Source organism: Pholcus phalangioides, unplaced genomic scaffold, assembly GCF_987345545.1.
Source record: "Pholcus phalangioides strain wild (caught in Gottingen) unplaced genomic scaffold, Ppha-v1.0 ptg000009l_1, whole genome shotgun sequence".
Classification (NCBI taxonomy): domain Eukaryota; kingdom Metazoa; phylum Arthropoda; class Arachnida; order Araneae; family Pholcidae; genus Pholcus; species Pholcus phalangioides.
The window spans coordinates 40026747-40053967 of record NW_028301602.1 but is presented as its reverse complement, the minus strand read 5'-3'; the positions used below and the strand labels follow the sequence as shown (position 1 = coordinate 40053967).

The window sequence follows — 27221 nt, the reverse complement described above, 5'->3', positions numbered from 1 at the left end:
TTTTTTTTTTTGTTTTTTTTATTTATTTAAGGCACAGCTCACGTGTCCTCCTTCCTCTGAGTACACCTCTGCCTCAAAGAGGACTACATAAAAGAGCCCTCACCCCCGCCCTCCAAAAAAAAAAATTCAAAGTTTTCACCATTGCTCAGCATCGGAAGGAAAGCACTCACATGGCAATTCTAGCATATACTTTAACTAAGACTAGCATAATGTGAATTATCAAATGCAATCTGAATCGGTGGATTTGACGAGGACCCACCGAGACCTGTGAGCAAATAAAATCAGTCACAAGCAGGAGGCACTTACTCGTGGGTGCTTCAACTAGTTGGAGATACCTGATATATTGCGTATTTGGAGTGAGAATGATCTTTTTCCCCACCAATGACGTCAGCGAAAGTAGGCTGAACATTTCGGGCCATTGACCACGAAGATGTAATAAATGAAGTTCAAGGGCGTATAATTGGTCTCTACCTTCTTTTCTTTTCTTTTTTGGGTGACTATTTTGGAACTACTGACCGAGTTTTTTTTTTTCTCAGGAAGAACTCGCGCGTCCTGAAACAAGAAGCTCGGCTCTTTCAGTTCCTTCGAAGTTAGTCTAGTCTTCAGAGATAGGGAGGAGAGAGGAAAAATAACGTGTACGCAACCATACTCTTTTTAAATATGGCTGCCAGATTTCCTGGTATTAGAAGTCTCGGTAAGTTCAGATATATATATTATTCATTCATTTATTTTTTTGAAGAACTCTGCCAATCACAATACCCCGAGTCAAGCGAACTTGAAGTAATTGGTAACGATTCGATTACCAAAGTATAATCAATAAGAATTAGAAATTAGAATTAGAATTAGAATCAATAAGAATTGTTTCGTCGAGCAGAGCAGTATATGTCTCTTGAATTATATAGCAGTATATGTTACGTTAAATATAAATGTGATAAATCACTTATTATACATAATAAACGGGTAATTATGCATACTTAGCAATCGTCTGGGTAAGTTTTATATATTTATTACTGATAAAATTGTTTCTTTTACCGACGATTATGCACAATAACTAAGTATCGTTGGTAAATTTGATAAATACTTGAAATTTATTGCCTTTATCTATGATTATGGGTAACACCCTAGTTTAATTGGTGAATATCAAATTGTTTTAACTATGAAAAAAATTCCAATTAAGTCTAGTATGTGTAAGGAATATAGTCGAACCCTGATATAATGGTAACACATTTTACGATCGTAACGCGATATAATGATACAATACGTGTATGAATTATTTGAATTGTCATGTATAGTATATCATATAGTATTTATCAACGACGCGATGCTTAGGTATTATGAATAATCACGGGTAAAAGTAATTTGTTTAGTACTTAATAAATTTACCAACGACGCTTGAGTACTATGCACAATCGCACGGTAAAAGCGATAAATTTAGGGAAATTTATCAAACTTACCAAGATTTTTGTCGAATATGCGAATATGCATAATAACCGCATTCATCACATTTACCACTCTGATTTTTTAGCTGGGAAAGTTGTTGAAGATGAATACTTTGCAGCGAGTCACAGACTGGTCACAATTACATCCCCGAAGTCAAACACTATTACCGAAGTTAGTAAATGCAATACAATACTCATCAATGAGTATTAAATTAATTAGCAATGCGATGCTCATCAATGATAATTCACCAAATCTGCAACTCTAAATTAATATTAATTAATTTATATTAACTCTATCTATCTATCTAATGAAATATCTGGTTTTTGTCAGTTGCCCTTTTAATGCATAATATATACACACACACACACACACACACACACAACACACACACACACAACACACACACACACACACACACACACACACACACACACACACACACACACACACACACACACACACAACACACACACACACACAATGAAAAACTTCAAAAGTCAGAGTATAGCGCCAAAAAAGGCTGCTTTATACACATAACTCGAAATCATAAAATAGATATCATGAAAAGGCGAAAAAATTAGAAGGAATTGAAAAATTGGAAATAGTAGGAAAAATTGAGAAATAAATGGAACAATGAGGAGGGCGTTATCAAGGGGGACCCCCCCCCCTCCACATTGTTCCAAACTGCAAAAATGTATCTAATGATGGTAAGCCTAATAGGCATAAAATTACCATCAGTTCCCCCAACATTTTTGCGATAAACAAGCTTTGGAAGTCAAATATGAGAATACACAATTACAACCAAAAGAAAACATGAAAATCATCGATCTCATATGATTTTCATGGTTTTTTTTGGTTATAATTCCTTCTAATTTTTTCGCCTTTTCATAATATATATTTTATATATACATATGTACAAATACAAATACAATACAAATACAACGCCACAACAGGCAAATTGCCCAACGAGGTGGCTGACTTAAGAACATCATGGATCCCCGAGCCCCTACCTACTACTGCTACACCACACATGCACCCCCCCTCCCGCGGAACCAACCAACGAATCGGTACATGCGGGAATGTGCGTGTACGTGTAGTGCAACCTGACGTAAAGTTTGTTTCTGTGTAAGTGTAGTGCTGTCATCTGCCCCCAGTTTTACTAACTATGAGTGAAGTGTTATGATTGAATGATTTATCGTTGTAGGACTGTTGCTCTCTGTGGCGAGACTTTTTAACGGGGAGATCGGCTCGCATTTGCGCCTTGAAGTTGGGAACCACAGAAAACCAACTTCAGCCGACCACCACTGTGGGGTTCGAACCCGGATCCTCGCATCACGAGTCCGGCACTATAACCACTCGACCACCACAGCGGCCCACTCGACCACCACAGCGGCATATATATAGTTCTATTGATTCTTTCTATTAATTTCAACCCACGAGTGAAATGTGTTTTCTCTCCTCCAAAACCAGTGCTTTATTAATAATTAATAATTATTTATTACATACATAACCAATGTTTACATTTGAAGCGTATTTGCAGAGATTTCAGGGAATGTGAACGTTTTTAAGGACCTGATTGTGGCCATCGTCGGCCATCAATGTTAAAAATGCCTTTATTTGACTATGATTATTTTAGATGATACCCCGGAGTGAATCGATAGGTGAGATCGATGATAACCAAAGCCCGAAGTGTGGCCAATTCGTGACTGGGCCGGCCATTTCGCGAATCGGCAAAGAGTTATGGCCAAAGTCCAAATTGCAGAAATGATTCGGACTTTTGCCGGCCATTCCGCGAAATGGCCGGAGTGGTCGAAGATCCCTGTGAAAATGTCAGACGACCCGGTAGAAGCCAATTTTTTTCGTGTGTAATCGCCAACGTGTGATACATGTCTATATAAATCAGCTGCATTACATTAGCTCCATGTGACGAGAGAGAAAGAGAGAAAAATAAGTGAAATTTGAGAGAAAAAAATGATTATCGCATCGTGACTGCGGTTCGATGGGTTGCCATAATTAACGTGGACATAATTATCGCGAAAAAATACGCCAATGTGACTATGATCTCGAATCATGTCTTTTGTTATCTTTCGCCGGGGATCACCAACACTTCGCGTTCCTTGCTTCATTATTTTACGTCGTGTCCCCAGTGATGGTAGCAAGCTTACCCGGTATTCAAGAGGGTCTGGGTTCCAATTCCGGCGGAGAAAAGATGACTTTCCTTTCTGAGTTCACCTCAGCTAAACGTCCAGAAAATATCTGTTTCTTTGCCACTCTACAGTGTTTGCTATTTCGATTCGACTACACATTGATTCCAAAAATGCTTGTTTAAGTGTGTTATATCAACTCTTAAAGTTTTTTCTCATGAATTTAGAATCACCCTGTACTTCGAAATTTTAATTCATTACACCTTCCAAATTTTTACACGTTCCAGTTTTTTCAGAGAAAGTTTTGAGTCTTCCTCAAGTAAAATCAAATTTTCGTAAGTCGGGTACGATTTTGCATACAAATACATATAAGTATTATTTAATTAGGACCAAAAATTTAGGAAGAACATATCTCTCTTTCTTAATATGGGTGTATGTTCCTAATACTTCATAAAATTCAACTTGCCTTATAATTTCAATGCGATCCTTGAAAAAAGCTGTTCCTTCAAATCTTTGCGAATCCGAGTCGCGTGTTAAACACCTTGGATGCTCGATAAAGCATCTTTTCCCATGAACCAAACTCATTGGTTCATCGAAAGAAATAAACTTTTGTTTTCGAGAGAAAAGAAAACAACTTTCACTCAAAAATGATAGACACCGTACAAGCCTTGGAATCAGATTTCTAAATCACGGAAAATATTTATGCACTGTATAACCCAGTGGTTCTTAACCTTTGGCCATATCAGCCTTTTATGGGGCTTGAATATTGTAAGGGGAACATGGACGAATGTTACATGAACAATACTAGATACGTATTCAGACTGTTAGGTGCGCACACACACACACGTGCGCACTCAGACTCTTAGGTGCCCACACACACTTACAGACACTTCCAGCGCAACTCAATCGGTAGTAAACTGTCTATGGAAATAGACCGGAGTTATGCTCAGTTTGGAAGAAAAAAAGATCTGGTACTATGTTTTTAAATAATGTAAGTATGTAAATATGCAAGATGTTACTTCCAGCTGAGTTTGGGCTCCCAGAACATCACTTTGCCCTGGGACATGGTCCGCACAAGGGAGGGGCTGACAGGATTCTAGCCCCGGGGTCGTGATAATTCTCATCATTTTTTTGCTTTTTTACGCTAGAAATTAATTATAGAAAGGGCCCGATAAAAGTCTGACCGGGGGCCCCGCAAAATATCTCAGTCTAGGGGCCCTGCACCAGCAGACCTATTTCTCCCGTATAATTCTGCTATAGGGAGAAACGATCTGTATCCATGCCTGGACCCAGGGTTGCAGTGATCGATCTTATTTATAAAATTTTAGCTTATTAATTGAGTTTTGATTAGACTCATTTCTATAAGTGGAAAAGATCTTGATCTTGGATGAAGGTGATGGAGAAGAGGGGGGGAAGAGGATTGACGCTATTGATTGACGTTAATTGAGACTTCTGTAGCTAGGATTTTCCGTGTGCAAAGCAGTGCCGTCCTAAGGCATGGGGCCCATCCGGCACGGCCCAGGAGCCTCAAGAGAAAAGGGGCCTCACAAAATGAGATCTGGTTGAGATTCCTGAGAATTTTCCTGGAAGGGCCTCAGAAAAATCACTTGGCTCGGGGGGGGGGGGGCCATGATGCTCTTAAGACGGCCCTGGTGCGAAGCACATTTTGACCGTGCACTGCAGGCCCGTCATTTAGGGGGGGGCAGGAGGGGCCGTTGCCCCCCCCCCCGCCTTTGAAAATACACTACAAATGGTATATATATATTCTCAACATTTGCCTGCTGTGGCGTTGTATTTGTATATGTATGCGTACCGTTAGTACATGCTCTTTGCCCCCCCCCCCCGGCAAAAGTTTGACCCCCTCCCTAGAAAAAGTTGAAATGACGGCCCTGGCGCACTCCGCATCTTTGTTGAACACAAACCCTTCCATATAAAATATAGACCCATACGGTGTATGGCCTATAATTCTACATTAATATTTTTTTAATGGAGATCGTTTATTTATTATTATTAAACATACGGTACTTTAAAATCACGTTTTCTCCCCTAAATTCATTCAGTGATGCGGAAAAACTGTTTTCGTCCCACTTTTCTTTCAGAAGTTTCTTACATTATTTCATCGTCATCAAATTGTAATAGTCGCGTTGTGTGTGAGAGAGAATGGCATATATATAAAGACATTTCTTACCTACACCACACAAACAGGTTTGGAAAGTTCATTCTGCGATTTTCTCTTTTCCGCATGACCTATTCAATAAACATTATTTGCTATTCACAACTCTTTCTTGCTTTACAGAAATGCTCGTGTTAATACGTTAAAATAATAAAATGATAAATCCGGAAAAGACTACATGCAGATGAACAGAAATGGCGTGTGCCAATTCTGCCACGCACATATGATGTTTATTATGCGAAAGCATTGTTTAACTCACTTACTAAAATAGAATAGCGAAATGCATTTACTTATAAAGACAATTCGAAAATCTATTTCCTGTTTCCTATTTTCGATTATTAATGTTAAGTGAAATTCAGTTTTATTCATTCGAGGTCGCCATGCAATCGGGTATCAAAAATTAAGATATCGAAAGAAATTACCTTCATAAATTTGTGCTTAATTAATTTCTGTTATTTAAATAATTCTTGAAGTGTAGTTACTCGAAATTTTTTTAGAAGACATTCCTCGTGCCTTCCCTACATCAAATATCGATCTTGTGCACGCTCCTGTTCCCTAGCGAAGCCTATAGAGTTTAGATAGTAGAGGTAGTTGACCCCAAAATTATTTTCGTACTAAGCCGCAAAATATTCATGTGAAAATCTCCAAGCCTATCGAGGTGGGGTCGTCTTAAGAGCATAGGCCGCCGGGCAAAGTGATTTTTTTCTGAAGACCCCACTCACTAAAAATGCCTTCTTACCAATTTACATGCTTGATATGGAAAATTTTACCCAGATCTCATTATCTTGAGGCCCTCTCTGCACTTGAGGCTCTGGGGCCGTGCCCAGGTAGGCTCATGCATTAAGACGGCACTGCCCTGAGGGCCAATTAGATCTGCTCTAAAATATTATCCTACCTAAAGCGATTTATAAATATTTAACAATATAGGAAGTGAAATTACATAAAAAACATTATATGAAATAAAAGGACAAAAATATACAAAAAATATTGATTGACGGTCATCAAGACTTCTCTGCAGCTAGAATTTTCCGTGTGCGGAAGCACATTTTGACTGCACTCCTGAATCTTTGTTCAACATAAACCCTTTTAGCCGTGGACCCCACATCCTTAAGCGGGGTGCTCAGGCTGAGCTCCACGGTGAGCTCCAAAACGAGATATTTTTAAGGATCCCTGTATAGTTAGTTTGTAGTACCTCTACGTGGTCGTGTGTGTATCGTGTTGGACTCTCATTTTGGGGGAAGTCTAGGTTCGAACCCCGTTGGCGCACCGTAAGTGGTGGTTGACTGAAGTTGGTTTACTGTGGTTTTCCAACTTCAAGGCGTGAATGCGAGCCGATCTTCCGTTCAAAAAAGTCTCTCCGGAGAGAATAGACAAGGCCTTGGACATGATGCTATCTCCTATGAAAAATTCAAGCCTTTATAATCTTCATTTAAAAATATTGAGGGAAAATGTCAGCACCAGCAAGAACGCGATACAAGCACAACTCTGAAAAAATAAATACGTTACGGGGCCTCACGTACATTCCGGCATATACCGATTCCTTAGAAATTTTTCAGAGGAATGCGTCCGATTAATACAAGTAAGTTATAAGTAGTAGTGAATTTATTGTGTGAAAGAACAAACAATAATAAGAATTGTCCTTGCTGGAGTCCTGTCAGCCAAACCCTTATGGTGGGCAGGGCCGTCTTAAGAGCATGATGGGCATCCGGACCAAGTGGTTTAACTGAGTCCCTACCTGGTAAATTCTAGAAAATGTTTACCCGATCTCCTTTTTGTGAGGCGCCCGGGCCGTGCCCGGGTTCGCCCATGCGTTTGGACGGCACTGATAGTGGAGGAGGGTCATGGCCATAGCCGAAGAAGATAAGATAAAAAAAACAGGATTTAGTTTAGTATAGCTCTCCAGAGGCGGATTTAACGGCGTGCGCGTGCCCGGGGCCCCAACTCCTAAAGGGCCCGAAAAAAACTCAAACTTCACACTTTTTTCCAATTTAAGGGGCCCATTATTTTCTTTTGTGCCTCGGGCGACTTTAATCAGCCACTCTCTCTCCCTTGCCCAGGACCATACTGGCAGGACCATGAGAGCAGTATTGGTCCCAGGGCCGTCTCAAGAGTATCATGGGCCCCCGGGCCAAGTGGTTTTTCGGAGGCCCTACCTGGTAAATCCTAGAAAATTTCAACCGGATCTCATTTTTGTGAGGCCCTCTTCTATTGAGGCCCCCGGACCGTGCCCGGGTGGGCCCATGCGTTAAGACGGCACTGATTGGTCCCCGTGCAAACAGATTTTTCTGAGCGTCCCCACCTGACTAGAATTATTGGTTGCAAATTTACAATCACGGTATCTCATTGTCACGACCTCCGATGTAAAATTGCTAGCTGCTTAATGAAGACGGATAAACAACTCAGACTCAGTTATGACATTTAAAAAATCAATTAGCAATAAATTAGTTATCAATTTGTATTCTCTGAATAACAATCAACTGAAACAAAAATCGTAATTTGAAATTCGAATTTTAATTTAATTTTCTATTTAATATTTGTTTTGATCCAAATTAATTTTTTTTGGAAGATATTTTCGTAGTTTCAATTTTTAATTTCTATAACTCCAGTATACGATAAGAGATGACGCTCTAACACCGTACATATGGTAGCTGTAGGTCACGGTCGTCTTGATTGGTGTGTTGTTTATGTGTATAATAGCTGTGGAAATTAGACAGTATGGTGAGAAGTCTTGCATTTCTTATGATATTGAATCGGAATTTAAGAGCGTATTATATTTGAATTGTTGTATTAAGTGAGTTTAATTGTTTACTATTCCTAAATCTTCGTTTTGAAGAAATAAAAAAAAACGCGATTTCTTTAATCATTCAATTAAAGGTAAATTAATTAAAAAAATAAAGAGATAATCATTGTGGATAAAAATAATAACCATACCTCTTGTGCTATTGTTTGATCAACTTGCATCATTTATATATAATTATGATGTTGAGTATCGTGTTTCAATAGTGTAAGTTTGCGAATGCTGAAATGTTTTATGGTTTGACCCTGGACAGATCATTACGTCAAGGGTCACTATTATGGATATTTGCATTGATTTCCCCCCCACCCATTTTATTGTGTTAGTTTTTCCCTATCCATGCTTTATCTTCTATCCGATTTTTATGTTTGTGTATAAATAAATAAATTTAATGAAATCAGTGTAATTATTCTCTCTCTTTCTTCAGTTAAAATCATGGACACATTTTGCAAACTTCTTGGTGGAGGTACAGATATCAATAACGTATGTGACAATGCTTCTCTCACCGATGAACTCATGGAGAAAGCCGAGAAGGAGTTGATGGAAAAGCCATCTTGGCGTGATAGAGATATCCAAGCTTTGAGAGATATGATTTCAGGTAACCTATTCAAATTTCAATCAACCTTTATCAGTGTGTCATTCACAACATGTTAATCACGCAGGTCGCAGATCTTACAATTCACTAACAGCCTTATCCTCATGCTCACTTTGGACATCTGATGTTTCATGATTAATTTGGAAGATTCATTTCATGATTTCATGATTCATTATAAAGAAAACTGACGCTCTTCCAAGATGTCATTTGGGTTTGAACACTCCGGCCATCTAACAAAAAAGCCTTGTACACGTGATGGTGTCATTTTCACTCTACTGGTATTTTAATATACAGGGAGGAAAAAGTAGAATAGGCACGGTAGCCCAGGTCGATAAGATATTCGCCTAAAGTACCAAAGGATGCTTAGAGGTGTCACGAGTTTGATACCTGGTTCGTCCTTGTCAGAAAACTTTTCTGACACGGGTACAACAAAAATGGCGACTTGACCGCAGCAAAAAATTGCTACCACAGGGAGTCCCCCATCAAGAGGTTAGCGCACCAACCTCTTGATGAGTATAAAAAACAAGTCTGCCGTTCGGAATCGACAACAAAATTGTAGGGTCCAGTCTAATTAGCCCTTGTGTGCAGAAAATGACTGTGGTGTGACAAAAATGATGAAATGAAAAAGTAGAATGACATCATAAATTGGTCAAACATGTGTAAACAACAAGCTTGAAAGGTACTGAAAATAAGATGGCCCAGATGCATTTGTTCCTCAAGTGGTGGTAAGACGAACAATGTGTAGGGTCGAGATGATCTCACCACACCAATTAAGCGTTGAGCAGATGTCAAGTTAGCGTGGTTTCATTTGATCTTACCCTCCCAATTTTTAAACATAATTGATGTCATGCACATGTAGGCCTACTTATAGATATAGGCAAACGATTCTCCATTCCATCATCTATAAATTAACAAAAAAAAAAAAATTATTTGAATTTTCAACGAAAAATTTCAGAATAATCTTTAATTCTGGTGAAAAAAGTGTAAGTGTATAAAAATATCTGTTATTTGCGAATAAGCAGTGCGATTGTCAGAAGTTAGGAAAACTTTCATTTTTTTAACATAAAAATTTCAGGTCTTATTCAACCATCTCCCGCTCAAAAATGTCAGATATCACCCATGCTTATTTGTGACTTTCCTAGTCCATAGATCAAGTTCGTTTTTTCTAAAAAAGTGAAAAATGACCCTATCACTAAGGTATGAAAAAGTATTTTCAACCACCAAATGACAAAAAACGAGAACGAATTGTTGAAATATAATGAGAAAAATGGCGTGAAAATTCATTGACTTGCCAATCCACGTATAATTTCAAAAAGTTAGTTGTGTTATCACAGTGTGAATTTTAGTTGACTTAAGTGGGGTATAGCTATCTTATGTTGAGTTAAAGAGGTTTCATCCCATGAAATTTAGTATTATGCCAACCATAAGAATAATAAATGTCAAGTTATATCTGGCTACTCAAGTTATCGGCATGTTGAGTTATCGAGATTCTACTGTTTTCTGCAAACATGCACACACAGTACTGGTTGGCTTATCAGGCTAATTGATGATGAAAAGAATCGGCCAATACTTATGTGGGAGTGTTTTGATGATTGAAAAATGCTTGCCGTTCGAATTACAAGTTTGAATAGGAATGCCAGGTCACCATCAAACCATGCACGACGTGTAAGTGAATAATGATAATAATAAAAAAATACTGTACTTTCTGCATTCTTTTGGTGAAGGTAATCAAGAAAGAATGAAATGTGAAAAATCACTTAAAGCACACAAATTTTCAGTCTGCAATTAACATATTATGTATAGAGAGTGTATATTATAGGCTATATGTTATGGTGGTGGCAAAATTCGTGCAAAAACTCTAGAAGGAAATGCTATTGAATCAATTTTTTTTATCCCAACACATTTTTTAATGAAATGTAATACTTTGACAGCCATTTATCTGCAACAAACTATAACTTATTGCACACATTTCAATGTTGAATAGTTATTCTTCCCAAAATGGCCAGCAGGCAACAGTATAAAGCTTTGTGGGCCACAGGCTGAAGATCCCTGGGGTTCTCTCAAAGCAGAATGTATATTGCAAAGCAATGTATTGCATTGCTCTGCAACGAGTCCTTGTTTCACTGTAAATGTTCTGCAGTAAAAATTCCTGCTGCTGTGCTGTCATGTGGGAATTGTACTGGACTCTAGTCCTGAGGATCCAGTTTCAATCCCTGTTGATGGCACAGAGTTGGCTGAAGTTTTGTCTGTGGTTTTCCAGCCTAGAGGCATGGATGGGAACCAGTCCCCCATTAGAAAAAATCTCTCTACAGGAAGCAAGAAAACCTACAACATGATACTGAGACTGACATAACATGAAAATTCAAGCATTTCCATCTTTACTTCAGAAAATGGAAGATAGATGTCAGCCAGAACATGAAACAACCACAACATGATAGCATAAATACATTAGGGCCACACATTCCAACATGTGACGATTCGTTAGGAATTCCATAGAAAAATGTGTACGAGAGATGCATATACTAGGTTAAGTAGCAGCAGTAGTAAAAATTCCCTACAATTTTCTGAAAATTCTTCTAGATTATTCTGCAGTAGCACTCATTGTTCTGCGATATAAGTCACAGATTTTGGCATATTCTGCTTTGGGGCCTGGATTGGGGTATTCTTCCAGTAGGTTTATGGAAATAGTATTTTGTGTTAGATCAATGGTAGCCATTATCAAAGGTGCCGGCATGAAGAAAACATTGGAGGGACTGAAAGTTGCTGGTCGTCCCATATGTACGGGACTCAAGCTCGTACGCTGGAGGAGGAAGGTGCATTGCATTGTTTTTTCAGAAATTATTGGAGGGGGAGGGCTAGAGATGTCCTCAGCCCCTAGGCTCCAGTGCCTATGACCATCATATATATCACAAAAATTTGTTAATTTGCGGTTAGGATTATAAGAAATAGATTTTTTGCATGACATTTTTTAAACATGAAATATCTCACTGAGTTAGTTAACAGGATTATAAAAAAGTGTTTACAGTCTATCTTATTTGTGTAATAAATATTGCACATACAACTACTTAATCAGTATAAAACATTTGAATATATATACTTATGGGAAAAATAAACAAAACAAAAATACCCATATAAACTTTGTGCACAGATTGTAAAAATTAACAGTATGCATAACATAAAATGGTCCAACTCCAAAAAGTCAGCGTTTTACAATACAGTCGAATCCCATTATAACGAACTCTAAAAGCCCGGAAAAATCACTTGGTTATAATGAGATTTTTTTATAAAGGAATCCTAGGTTTTTGCATTGTTCCTATGTAAACTTATGTGGGAGATTAGAAACGTGTTCGTTAAAACGAGATTATCGCTGTAACGGTATTCGACTGTATATATTATTTACACAATCATTTTAACCATGCCATTCAATTTCTAATATTGAATGTATTTTATATTAATTGTATATTTCATTGTTGCCTAACTTACAGAAGATCCGGAGCTTGTGTCCAGGACTGATGACGAGTTTCTGCTGAGGTTTTTGCGTGCAAGGAAGTTTGATTACAGTAGAGCATTCAGGCTTCTTCAAAACTACTACATGATGAGGGTTAAATATGCAAGTTTGTTCAAAGACTTTACGCCCTCTGCATTGCAGCATGTTCACAGACTCAATCTACAGGGATTCTTACCATATAGGGATGGAAAAGGACGTGCAATTTTTCTTTTTAAAGGAGGTTCGTAGACATATTATATACCTAAACACAATTTTTGTATTTCTGTTCCTCATTTTTTTCACATAAAAATACAATTTTAATTATGTTTTCGCCTCAAAAACATGGTATTCAAGTTTATTAGCTTCTCTGCAAGAGTGTTTTAGTTTTTCTACTTGTTTTCTCTTTCCTGATTTTTAGTTGGGGGTTCCGCGGGGGGGGGGGGGGTGCATGTGTGGTGTAGCAGTAGTAGATAGGGCCTCCAAAAAATGGCTCGGGATCCATGATGTTCTTAAGTCAGCCACCTCGTTGGGCAGTTTGCCTGTTGTGGCGTTGTATTTGTATCCTTTGTATAATGCTACTTATTTCGGTAGCTGTATAGAAAACATTTCGGACTCATCCTGCTAGTCATTCTAATGTAATGGTCGCTATAATTTAGTAATTTAGGGTTGTTATAATAAATTGACTATTACACTGTTGCTTAGTTGATCCGATGATATTACCCACTCCAAAAACATACTTATATACGTCACAATACTCATGAAAATACAAAAAACTGATTTTAAACAAAGAATAAAATGCATATAAGAATCTGTACATTGTGTCCTGATCATTCTTCATCAAATTCTTTCAGGAGACCTATACATTGAACACTGAAGGACCTGACACACCTCTCTTCCCAACCGAGATAGGTATTGAAGCGTTCCCAGAGGATAGGTGTATCCAGAAATTTATTAATTTATATGAAAGGAAACCTATACAACAGCAGTTGTTCCCAATCTTTGTATAGTGAAACCTATGTATAACAATACTGTCTATAATGATAAACCTGCTTAATCTGCCTATAATGATTTTTTTTATCCTGGTTGAATCCCTATTCAACAATAAAAAATAGTGCAAATGCTCAAACTGTATACAACAATAATATTTGTTGACAATATACTTATCAATAGTTTTTCTAGGTCCCTACAGTATCATTATAGACAGGTTTTACTGTGGTATGTTTTTGATGGGGAGGGTGGGGCACAAGTGACCGAATTTGTCCTTGTCATCAATAAATAGCTACTTCATAACTCTAACATAAGTGGTACAATTGTTGCGCACTAACTTTCATTTGTTCTCGGGCACCAAGTTGAGGACCATACTAAAGTTTTATTTTCTTCATTATATGAACATGAATTACAATTATATCCGATTCACTATTAAGATATACAGTGGAGTCTCAATAATTCAAATCTCGAATGGTTGAGGTTCCAGATAAGATGCTAGAACTTTTCGAAATTTTCCTTCTCAAAACTGTATTTCACCGAGAACAAGTTTCATTTCATTTTGGCTCAACTTTTCAATTTTTTCATTTAATTAATTATTTTTACAAATAGAAGTAATTCCAGCTTGAAGGTGGGGTTGGGGGGGGGGGGTCTTGATCTCTAGACTGCAATCCCCAGTTGATCTCCATTCCAGAATTTTTACTGGTACATCTGTAGTAAATTTATACTGTAAAAAAAAACATTTTCATATTGGGCTCTCAGGATCAAAGCCATTGCAGCCTCCCCTTTAAAAAGGTCATGGTAGCCCTAATCCGTAAAGAATTCAATCATTAAATTACGAACAAAACAGTTCAGAACAAGTATGAATATATAGGTCTGGAGCAGGCAAATTAAGGCAATTATACATTACCAAGTAAGGATGACAGGACTCCAACCCAGTGACACAGGGATGGGCATTCTACTTTCCTAATTTTTTTTACTATATATATTTTCTCCATGAAATCAATATAAGGAGTGCCCCCCCCCCCCCCCACACTTCAAAAATTTGTTTTATACAGCTAAACCTGTCTAAGATGGACACCGAATGAGATGGAAACCTGTCTTGAATGGAATCAAAAGATATCCTGTTCCATGATTAGTGCTTTGACACCTTTATGAAACAGAAATCTGTCTAAAACGAAATAATATTTCTCTTGATGTTCCATTTTGTACAGGTTTCACTGATAATTTGATCATTTTTGTCGCACCACTGTCATTTTCTGCACATGAGGGCTAATTAGACTGGGACCTACAATTTATTGCTGATTCCGAACGACAGGCTTGTTTTTTTATTCACCGAGAGATTGGTGCGTTAACTCATCGATGGGTTAGTGCACCAACTTGCTCCCTGTAATAGCAATTTTTTGCTGTGGTCAAGTCGCCACTTTTTTTGTTGTACCCCTGTGTCAGGAAAGTTTTTTGACAAGGATGAACCGGGTATCGAACTTGCGACACCTCTATCCATTCTTTGGTACTTTAGGCACGCATCTTATCGACCAGGCTACTGTGCCCACAGGTTTCACTGTATGAAAGGATTCACTTTAGTACTTTTTTTTTCAATCAATCTAAGTTTTCAGACATCTGAGGTTGTCTCCGTCCAGTTTATCTCAGATTATTAAGACTGTATTTTATGGGGCATCTTGGGGTTCCCATAGGGAATTTCATTGTTCTAAAGTCCCTCTTCTTGACTTGAAAGAACAGCATAATAACTCACATCCTTGCTCTCTAAAATCCTAGTTCCAGATTTAATTATCATGGAGGCTCTGGGCAGTGCTGAGATAGGCCCATTGGCCTTGACGGTATACATCCATATTTATATGACACATGTACATTAAATATACATTGCATATGCACTTGATGTTCACAACATACAAAATGTAAACCCATTTTTCATGCTATTTGATGAGCAACTAATACTTGTGGGTTCATGAATTTACCTGAACGCATTCTTCATGAAACATGATGGTAGAAAAAAATTTACACAAAAATATATACAATTTTTTAATATCTGACTGAAAAATGAATAATATAATTTTATAACCAGTTTTTTTTTTAGTTGCGTCTTCACATTTTCAGTTTTTGGCTCACGATAATTTAATAATGTACGAGTAATTTTCCTCATTGCCACACATATTGATTACCATAAATTTTGTTATGATGTTTATGTTCTGTCAATATGAGCTGATGGTATGGCATTGTTGTCTTGAAAGGTATGTGGGATCCTTCATCTTGTTCTGCTGATGAGCTGTTTCGTGCCAATGTCATTTGCTTAGAAAAGCAAGTGGAAGACCCATTAACTCAAATAAATGGAATTGTTGCCATCTTAGACATGAAATGTCTTGGTTTTCATCACATTCGTCATTTCACTCCAAATCATGCGTACAAAATTGTCTCACTTGTTCAGGTATGTGATTTTTTTTTTCTATAGTATTATATCATACATTGTTTTTTAGGTTTTTTCACTGTTTTGCGACAATTTTTCATTCATGGGCAAGAGAGTTAATAATAAGAGATTAATATTTTCCCTATTTCCTCTAAGCTGTTTGGCAGCTGAAGGAGAAAATGCTTCAGCACACATGCAAAATCACAGTGTAAAATTCACCATTGTCATACATAGAGTATTGACATACAATGCACAAAAAAAGAAAAAAAATTAGGACCATCTAGGTAAAACAAATTGGGGAACTTTTGATAACACTGTCTTCAAATTACTCAGCCACTGAAAGCATGCATTAAGAATTTCAATGCATGCAAAGTAAATTAAGAAGAAATGTAAATTAGATTTGAGTGAATGAGCTAGTGCATTTCAGGAATAAATATAAATATTTTTATACATATACAAGTGAAATTCCTATATAACTATATTCAAAGGGACTGGAAAACATATCCTTTTACCATATTCCCCCCTTACATTATCCAGCATGCGGAAATTTGAGTCACAGATTCCAGGTGATTCTTAAATATCTGGTCTGTAAGAATTCATTGAATTTGGCTGAATTGAGGCTTATCTGTTCTCTGCATTTCAGAATCTTTGGTGTTTCATGAATGATGGTGTGTTTGGTGGTGTTTTGAATTCCTGGTTTCCTTTTGATACCATAAATTTTCATTTATTGCAAATATTGGATACCAAGCATATCTGTTCCCATAGATTATATAAAGGTGAATGGTAAAAATTAGTAGACTGTAACATATTTTTCATTTTTTTGATCATGTGTTTAAAATTTAAAATACATAGAGAAAAGAATTGAACACTGCAAAACATGATGTTGTAATAATAAAACAACATCAAATTTCTTCAGTCTCTGAATATGCAAAAAAAAGCAAAACACAGTATTCTTATTTTGTATAAGGCTGTTGATAATTTGGTTAGAGTGATAAGTAAACGTTTAATTCTTATTATTGTTGTTGAATTCCTGGAAAAACATGTATACTAAAGGAGAAACTATTACTTTATTCTGATCCACATGTTTATTGAATCTTTAATATAGACCCCCCCCCCCCCCACCGGCAGTGCTGTCTTAAGGCAAGGGCCCACCCAGGCCTCAAGTGAAGAGGGGCCTCACAAAAATGAGATCTGGTTGAAATTTTCGAAAATTTGTTTGGTAGGGCCTCAGAAAAATCAATTGGCCCAGAGGCCCATGATACTCTTAAGATGGCCCTGCCCACCGGTGCCCGGCATTGGTACAAATCTTCAGTTATTACTCTTCACTCATAGTTCGAAAAATATATGACATGTGGCAGCTCTATAACAAGCATTACAGAAAAATAAACTTCATGTTAGGCTCACAGCACATATACGTAAATTCCAGCATGTACCAATTCCTTAAAGTTCTGCAGAGGGAAATGGAGAAGACGCATGTGTGGTTTGGTAAGTAAATATTTGATATGGATCAATATCATTCTTCTGAATGTATAATGAATCCTTATTGAACCTTGCTTTTCCCAGCATGTTGGGAACAGATCAGACTCCAACAATCAAAAAGTTGATGTCCAACAGTTTTTACACCATGCTGACTAAAAAAGGGGGATACAATGTATGGAATATATTAACACCATGAAACGAACATCAAGACCAGAGAATAATGCCTTTATTTTTGCAATTGTGGTTTTAAATGGTATCACAGGAGTTATACTGCATTTTAAATTTGTTTTTCTGCATTTTTTTTTTATGCTCAATTCAGCCTAAGCCATTTTTACATTTGCAGAAACATTGTATTATGTTTAATTACTGTAATATCCTGAGAATCTGCACATGAATATTTGGCTGTTTTGGAGGAAAAAAAGTGAGCCTGTAATCTACAGCTGCATGTAATCCGTGAATTTTTTGTTTGTATCTTTATCATAAATAATAAGACAACGAATGGAAGAGGTCGTTGGTCACATGGTTATTACAATTAAATCTTAATATGAATCCATAATATTTTGAAAAAGATGTGTAGGTGTGCCAAGTTATAGAATGCACTGGGGGAAGGGAAGGAGGGGGGAATCTAACCCACACACGCTATATTTCTATAGATATTATGGTGAACCTGGCAAACATTTGGCTCTCAGACCCATGAGCTCTATACAAGTTTATGGTCTTCATGGTACAGAATAACATTCTATAGACTAAAAATATCATTCGTCATATTCAAAGGTTGGACATTGCAGAGCTCAACTGTGATATCTGCCAAGAATAATTTATGCAGCCGACTTACTGGTATGCTTAGGTTATTAGGTTATGTTTTGCTTGTGTAAATAACTCATTGCTTATATTTGATGAAGAGGCTGTGATTTTGTTTTACATTTTGCATTTTGTAAAGGTATTTTTGAGTTATTTGTAGTATGACAAATTTTCTGATTAATACATTCCAGGATGCTTTTCCAGCACGTTTCAAAGCAGTCCATATAGTGAATGAACCAACTGTGTTCGATTTTGTTTTGGCTATTGTGAAGCCATTATTAAGCGAGAAGATCAAGGATAGGGTATTTAATTATTTTTTCACTATTGTTATCATAATTTTAGTGCTTTTTCCCTTCATAGATATTCATTTGCGAATTTGATAACGTGTTTCTAGAAAATATCATTTCAAGAAACATATCTGTATTCCCTCTCATGCATATACTAAGAACACATGCACTTACTTTTTGTATGAATGAAAACTTAATTATCAGTTAAAATAAACAGCAATAATACTAAACTGTTTATGCAACATAAACATAAGTTGGTCTTGAAAATGTGAAAAGCATAATGTTGATCTGCTTGCAAAATATCATTTGTAAAAACTGCCCTTTTCAGGAGATAAAAAAAAAACAGCAGCTGTTTCAATGCAGAGGAAAATTTGTAGACAACACTATAGGTGGTGCTTTAGTGGTCAGAAGCATACAACAGTTTTACAGAATATGGAAACACGTGTGAAGAAACTTTTAGTGACATAAAAAGAAATTGAGAATTTGACACATGTGACATTTTGCATGCACACCAACGATAAATATTCATCAATATAATATTCATAACAAAACGGAGTGATAGACAAACCTGCGTAGCATAAAATCTCACAGAAACTCTGTCCTATCTCCAACCGTTTCCAAATTATGGCAGATAGAAGGAAAATGCATCTGAAAAAAACAAATTAGCGAAGTTTTTGAAAGACCTACATGCAAACTAAACACATATTTTGAAAGAACAGAAAAATGCTGTAAGGTGACAACATTTTCATCAGAATATCTGGATTTAATGGCAAGCTACAAGTGCTGAGAGATTGACAAAGTACAAAATTTCTGTAAACACCAGATTTCACATGAAGATTTCAGTGATGCGTAACATACAAAAGACAAATTTCTCCTGAATTATAACACTGATATGGTTTATATAGGCTCTTCTAAAAGCTGGTAATGGATAAGTTTTTGGAAAATGTTACTGTTTGTAGCTAGAACAGTGTTTGCAGAATTGGCTGTCACACATTTTAGCGACAATTCAATTTCACATTTTGCCAATCAGTCAGCGCTTGCAGCTAATTAAATCCAGATATCCTGATGGAAATGTTACCTTATAGGATTTTTCTGTTCTTTCAAAATATGTGCTTAGTGTGTGTAGGTCTTTCAAAAACTTCATGAATTTGGGTTTATCAGACGTGACATATTTCCCCTTTTATCCACCATAACTCGAAAACAGTTGGAGATAATGCAGAAGTGCTGGGGTCTTTCATATTCCACATAGGCTTGTCTCTGTCCCCCCTCCCTTTTTCTTTGGGAAAATTAGGTGAAACTACCCCATATATCTTTATTTACAGCAATAATAAAAATCAAAGCAACTGCAGATAGCAGATAAGCATCTCACATAGCATTTAATATAGGGGTGCACACCTTCTGACCCCACTGGCTAAAGCACCAATGCACACAACTCGATAAATACACCGGTTTTCGATCCAGGAGTGGGTCCAAAAAAGATGTGTTGTTTGTTATGCCATGATCCCTACATCAGTTTGTTTGTACTTCAGAATTTTTTTGACTGTTTATGTCATGTCATCGCTTATAGCAGTAACCATCTGAAATTTTCTGGCTTATAAGTTGTGCGTGTCTGATTTAAACATGTATTTAAAAAGGAAAAACAGTTGAATGAATACATACAGCTATACTCTAGGAAGAAATTCAACTCCAAATAGGAATTCTAGAACTAATTTCTCCATCATTTAAAATAAAAGAAGGTGCACCCATTTTCAGTGAGAAAACATTTTTGAGCTGCAAAAAGGCCAAAGTAAAGAAATTTGAGGTTGATAAGGCTGAGATTTTTGGAAATTTTCTTGTTTTATTTATAGAATTTTACATAAGTCTAACAAAATTATATATAAACGTCACAAATGATATTCCCCAATTTCTTTTGTCACTGAACTCCCATACACCCTCTCAGCCCCCACAATATATAGTTGATTCCCATTTTAACAAATGCTGTTATAGCAAAAATCTTGTTGCAGGAAAACTTTCTAATCCCCAAATAGATTTACATAGAAAGAATGCATTGCAAATTTTGATATTACAAGATGAAAAATCTGTTGAAATGAATGTGAAAGCAGGTTTCTGAAAATCCACAAAATGCAGGGTGATTCTGATTATAATTAAAGTTGCAGTTTCAAAATGCTCTAAAATAAGAACCACTAGTCAGAATCACTCAATAATGAGTATGAATACCCTTGAAGCAATGGAATTTTATTTGGCTGAAGAAAAAAATTCTTCAAAATTTACAGATAGGCGGTGCTGTACTTAAGAAACCTGGGAAATTCACTCGCAAAAAGGAAATGATAGTCAGAAAGGACAAAAAATGAGAATTTAATCAACATTGTGTAAAATTTCATAATCTGTATTTACAGCATCTGAAGCCTTTCCTAGTTTGGAACCTTCCAGACTATTTGTTTGAACAAGTAAAAACAAATTATTTGACTGAAAAACTTTAAATGAGAAAAATTTATGCACAAAAATATTCAGTGCTTAATTGATTTGAGTGACTTCATGTTATTTTTGAGTTTTAACTTCATTCCTTTTATCATCTAGAATATAAATAAGTAATTTTTTTCCTTAGAATCAAATTCCACTACAACGAAATCATTTTAGCAAATGTTAAAATTCGTAAAATCTGAAATTCCTTTATAACGAAATTTCATTACACCGAAGTTATTTCTTCAGTTCATTGGAGTTCATTATAACAGGATTCGACTGTACTCATCGAGCTTATATTACTGGAGAAAGGAAAGAGAGCCACTGTGACAGCAGCAATATCAAATACAAGGATATCATGTGACCTGTTTAATACACAGTTCTCATTAGGCAATTTCTCCTGTACAGTTTAATCTTCAAATTTTACAATTAACTGTCTTCTGAAAATTAAAAAACGATAGAAAACCTCTAAAGATAAGAAAGATTATAATTTCTTTCATTAATTCTAAAATAATTTTTTTCATGAATGAGAAAATTGTTTCTTTCGTTAATGCTGGAATTATTTCCTTCATTAATTCTGGAATTATTTCCTTCATTAATTCTGGAATTATCTTTATTAATTCTGGAATAATTTCTTTCATTTATGCTATGCTAAAGTTGTATCTTTCATTAATTCTAGAATTTTTTCTTTCATTAATTCTGGAATAATTTTTTTCATCAATTCTGGAATTATTTCTTTCATTGATTCTGGAATTATCTTTCATTAAATCCGAATTATTATTTTTTCAGTAATTCTGAAATAATAATTGCATATCTTCAAAAAAATAATAATAAGCAGTCCCTTCCTCATTTTTCTTTAAACTCCTGCGGATACCATAAAAAATTAACTGGGATTACACTGACAGTAAACACGTCACGTGATCTTCCAACAAATGCTGTTTGGGACACCATTCTCAGCACTGCTGAGATATAGACTGCTGACATCATTCTCCCTCCAGTAGTATGAGCTCGATGACTGTACTTATTTATCAGTATGTACAAAGTAAAACCTCAACCTGATTGCTTCAGGTATGCTAGATTTTATTGTATCATCTTAATAATTGTTGATTTCACATCACAGGTAGTCATAGTTGTATATTTATTATGATATTTTTAATGCATTTCATTATTTGGAATAATTTGGTTACAGATACACACTCATGGAAGCAACATGGCTAGTCTTCATGAACACATACCTCTTGAAATTCTTCCTGAGGAGTATGGTGGCCAACTAGGACCATTTGACAATTCAGATTTTATTGAAAAACTCGCCGCCAAAGAAGAGTTTTTTGTCAATAATCAAACATACGGTTACGTTTCTCAGTCACAAGACAGAAAAGTGAAAAAAGCGGACAGTCTAGATGCCATTTTCTCATACCCAAGGGTCTGTATTAGATAAACTATATATTAAAAAAAATGTTAGAGATGTGATTTTAATCTTTGCCAAAAGCGAATGAAACTGTTGTATTTATATGTAGAGAAGAATTCTCTATAGGGGGGTCCCCCTTAAGCCTAGGTCGGGGGGTAATTTTGTTGAATAATTAATGTATATATAGAAATGCAAGTTTTTAAAATATATTAACTTGATAGCTTTGAAATATTCTTCCATATTATATTGTTTTTCCAAGAAAAACACATCAAAATTATTGCTTCTTATATATTTTATTTATGAACTTTTGTGAAAATGTTTGTGATATTTTCCAAACTTATTTTTAGCCCACTACATAACATGTACTAAGTTATCACTTGTGAATTTTTTTTAAACCTTTGTTTTTTTGTTGTATTGACTGGTCTATATTTGGGTGATTACTTATTTATTCAGTTTTTATCTTTTAAGGGATATGTGAGTTTTATTTATGTTTTCTATTTTTCTAGAATTTATTTATAATATAAAACTTTCATATTTTTTATATTGGTTTTTTTTTTAACTCAGGTTATCAAGTTCTATTTATTTTTCATACATATTTTTTTATGTATGTAATTAATTATTTTTGCCCATGATTTATTTTTGTTAACCCATATGAATGCATTTTTCTTAACATTTTGAACACTTAGATATTTACTGTGCAATCGTATATAAACTAAGCATAGAAGGTTTTTGTTTGTGTACTCATTCAAGAAGGTGTGCCAAGTCATGTTATAGGGTTAGGATCAGAATTTTTAGGCATTTAGTGGTTGGCCCTGCTGGGTAAGTTAGTATTTAATTACCTTTGTTCACAGCATCATGTTTGAATTTATATATTTAACCACATGTACATGATGCAAATTCTTGTGTTTGTATTGTTCTTATAGGTATATAACACACTCCTTGCCCAGTCCACACCTTAAGCAAACTACAAATTGTGCCCTTCTGTAAATTTTAATTTGCATTCTCCTATCACTTCTCATAATTAATATACATGATACCAATAGAAGGTGTCATTGGGAAATTTTCCGGCTTGCCCCTTTAGTTAAGAAACTCTGATCTGTACTCACATTTTAGTGTTAAAGAATTGTCTCAAATTATTGTTGTAAATTTGTTCTGTTCTGTGGTTTTTAATGAACATAAAGTGATAGATAATGAAATATTGAATGACTGATTGAGCAAGAAGATTTGTCCTAAGAATTTCCTAATCCTATATGTGTGTGTGTGTGTGTTTTGGAAAATATGATAAAAGATGGAAGAATTTTGAGAGTAGTGACAACCTCCTGATATAGTCTCAGTAGATAGTCGATTTGTGTAGCAATTCTGGTGGCATACTGAATGCATTGAAAATCATATTGCCCTCAACACACTTTTGTTAAATAATTGTCATATTCACTTATGCACTGTTGATGTTTCAATTAATTCTTTTTTTTTAATGTTGATTTACAATCAAATGATGACAATGAGGGGAATGCACTGACGAATATTTACTTATGATCAGTGTTTATCATATATTTAGTATTTTATGAGGTATCTACTTGCAATTATTACAATTTAATAGTTCCTGAAGTACTTTTTTTTTTTATTAAAAAAAGAACTAGTGATACTTTTAATAATTGAATCTGGGGAAACCACATTTCAGTTTCTTGATTGCTGATGAGATTGAATGTTTAGTTTTGATTTTCAGTGAAAAATCTAATTCAACACACAGTTGCAAAATTCAACATTTCACGAAGTTCAGAGGTTTAGCTGTTTTCACTTTAAAAAAGACAATAAAAGGAAGGAAGTTCAAAACATGAATTATTTAGATTTATTACGTTCATGTTTGGTGTTTTAGCGCATAGCCAATCTTTCTAAGTTTGGCCTTCTCTTGTATTTCTCATTGTTGAATGATTTAAAAAATTATTTTGAAAATGCAGATTTGCCTTTGAGATGCCCTTTGTTAATTACAAGTGCGGTACTAATTACTATTTCTATTTTGATTTATACAAAAAGAATATCCTCAGTCATGTTTTAGAATAAATTTCTTACATCCCATATTTTTTATTCACTTGGTATTATTCAATGATTGAAGTGACATAAATTGATGCTATAAGAATTTACTTATATTTTTTGGAGGTTTCAAATAACACTTTTGTGAGACTTTTTTCTAGTAGAATCTGAAAAATGTGAATGATCAATACTCCTAACGAAAAGGTTAATCATTGTGGGATACTCTGTTTTGTAAATTTTGAAAAGTTTTGTAATGTAGTCTATAATATTTTGATATCAAATAGCCATATCATCGCAAATTAAAAACAAAAATGTCAACATATACTTGTAAATAGAAGTACAGTAGATCCTTAGTGTAGTGATATCCTTGATTTAACGAAGTCACTGTTTTTATATTTGTGATCGTGTCAACCCTAACTTAACAATATCCTCCATTCAACAAATGAAAACCGTTTGTCCCGTCCTGTTTGTTATGTCAGGGTTCATCTGTTTTTGTTTTGTTTTTTTTTTGCTGAGGAGGATTTTTCTAAATTCAATAGATGGTTATGGTTCAAATTTGTATAAAAATTGTTACTAAAGTGAAAAATTTTATATAAACTTGTTATGATTAAAAAATTTGAATTTCTTTTATCTGAATCTTTGTTGATATATGCCATGTATAAGTGAATCAGTGAGAAGAAGAACAGTACAAATCCAAATTCTACCTTGTTTTATTTGTAACAATTTGTTCAATAAATCTATATAGAGTTTAAGAGTAGTAATATATACCAACATTCCCTCATTGGTTCGAGGCATGTTTTGAATTTCATTTAGTAAAAGAACAGTACCTGTTTCAAAACTTAAAACTCAATTATCTGGAATTAAAAATTTTGGGTTAGTACTAGTCGTCTTCTCTCCATGATTCAAATGTAATTGCAATGGTTTGAAACACGATATTTTTCTTCATATGTAAACAGTTTAGAAGGGGAAATATATCAAAATCACATCATGTGGTAGTTGTTGAAAGTGTTCTGTGTGTGCTGTAGTGTTTTGCTGACACATAACATTAAACCTTGTAAAATGAAATATAAAAAATTAATCAATATCTCATTTAATCAAAATCTCAATGTCTCCTAAAATTAACTAAATTGAATGTTAGTAGTTGAGTATTTCAGTGTGTCTTTTTTGAATTTTTGTAGTAATTATCGTTATAGTATGAAATTATCTTGAAATTTTTTGGTTAGAGAGGCAGAGTAATTAAAATAAATACTAATTTACCATTAGATGTTAATTTATGAATTTTCACAGAATTGCAAAATCCAAAATATATAGTTCTCAAATTGGCAATATGTATGAATGGAAATCTCAGTTATAAAATGATGTAAGAAGTCATTTATTTATGTATTCATGCTCATGGATAACTTTCTCAGTGCTATCAAAAACATGAATAGTTTCTAGAAATGTGTGTGAGGGTTATCGGGGTGGTTTATGGTGAGAAAGGTTTGATGTTTGTTCATGTGTTTTGTTCAACAAAACAAAAATAAAATTGATTATGTAAAGCCAATTCATGTGTCAATAAAATATGATTTAAACATCCATTTCCTTTTATTTTGATTACTTATTTTTTCCTCTGTTGTTTGATTTCTATGGCAAACTTTTAAAAATGTCTAATTGGAATGTTTTTTCAATGGTCATAATTAGTTTAAAATAGAATAATTTTGAATATTTGTGTAGAGCATGTTGGCAGGGCCACAACTAGATACTTTGTCACTGGAGGCAAATCAGCATTTTGGTACCCCTTACCATGTACAAGAAGCAGTTAAAGGGAGAATTCGGTGCCCCTTCTAGTCCAGCGCCCGGGTCACCAGACCCTCCTGTTCCACCCTGGTTGCAGCCATGCGTGTTGGCACCTTGAAGGGCTTTGATTTAAAGCTCTTTATTATTATTAGATCATTTCGAGATGGTCTAATAATAATGTATTTTGTTGTCCCAGAAGTTCCTTCCATTTTATTAACAAGTAGAACTTACTCAATATTTTGCATTTTGTTATATCATGTGGCTATATATGGCCTATTCAGATCTATTACCTTCATTTCTTCTCTCTCAAAACACATATCAACAATTTTTTTTAAATTTCTCTACCTAACTGTACACACACCTCGTACATATTCCTCTGCAGAATTTCTAACGAATCTGCACATGTATAAAGGTGTGTGTGTGCATGGCCCTAACTTATTTATATTGTCAGAGCTGTGTTTGTTGCATGCTCTTTCTGGTGCTGTCATCTGCCTTCCATATTTTAAAGTGAAGATTGTAAATGCTTGAATTTTCATGTTATGTAAGTATCATGTTGATCTGCCTGCGGAAGAACTTTTCGAAATGGGAGAACAGCTCTTATTTGTATGTGTACTGCTGTACACAATTAGTCTCTTTTTTTTTTTTAAATTAAAAAAAACCCAATTGCATTGAAAGGTTTAGTGTAATAAACGAAATAAAAATTTTATTTTTTTTAACAAAACAAAAGAGTTTTGGGAAGATGGCATTATGTGTAGCTTTTATAGAGAATGGTCTCCCATTTGAAAAAAAAAAAGTGTCTCTGCAGAGAGTAGTCAAACCTTCAACATGATACTCACATGAAAATTTAGATATTTCCTATTTTCACTTTAAAATATGATTGATGGCAGCAGCAGTTTAACACAAAACAATCATAACTCTGACAACATAAGTATGTTAGGGCCAC

The 27221-nt window shown here is 35.1% G+C and overlaps 1 protein-coding gene across 3 annotated transcripts; it reads left to right on the top strand.

Moving 5' to 3' along the window:
* Window positions 1–560: 560 nt before the first annotated feature.
* Window positions 561–26079, top strand: LOC149083056 (alpha-tocopherol transfer protein-like). 3 transcript variants are annotated; one of them, XM_089236173.1, is made up of 6 exons: window positions 561–694; window positions 8979–9149; window positions 12632–12874; window positions 15867–16060; window positions 18511–18621; window positions 22256–22622. In XM_089236173.1, exons 1-6 carry the CDS (start codon window positions 661–663, stop codon window positions 22502–22504), a joined length of 1002 nt encoding a protein of 333 aa, XP_089092299.1. In that variant the 5' UTR covers window positions 561–660; the 3' UTR covers window positions 22505–22622. The 3 variants fall into 3 exon arrangements, with proteins under 3 accessions (XP_089092299.1, XP_089092300.1, XP_089092301.1); XM_089236174.1 differs by lacking the exon at window positions 561–694 and adding an exon at window positions 8418–8475 and having other exon boundaries at window positions 22256–26079; XM_089236175.1 differs by lacking the exon at window positions 561–694 and adding an exon at window positions 8439–8548 and having other exon boundaries at window positions 22256–26079.
* The last annotated feature ends 1142 nt before the right edge of the window (window positions 26080–27221 follow it).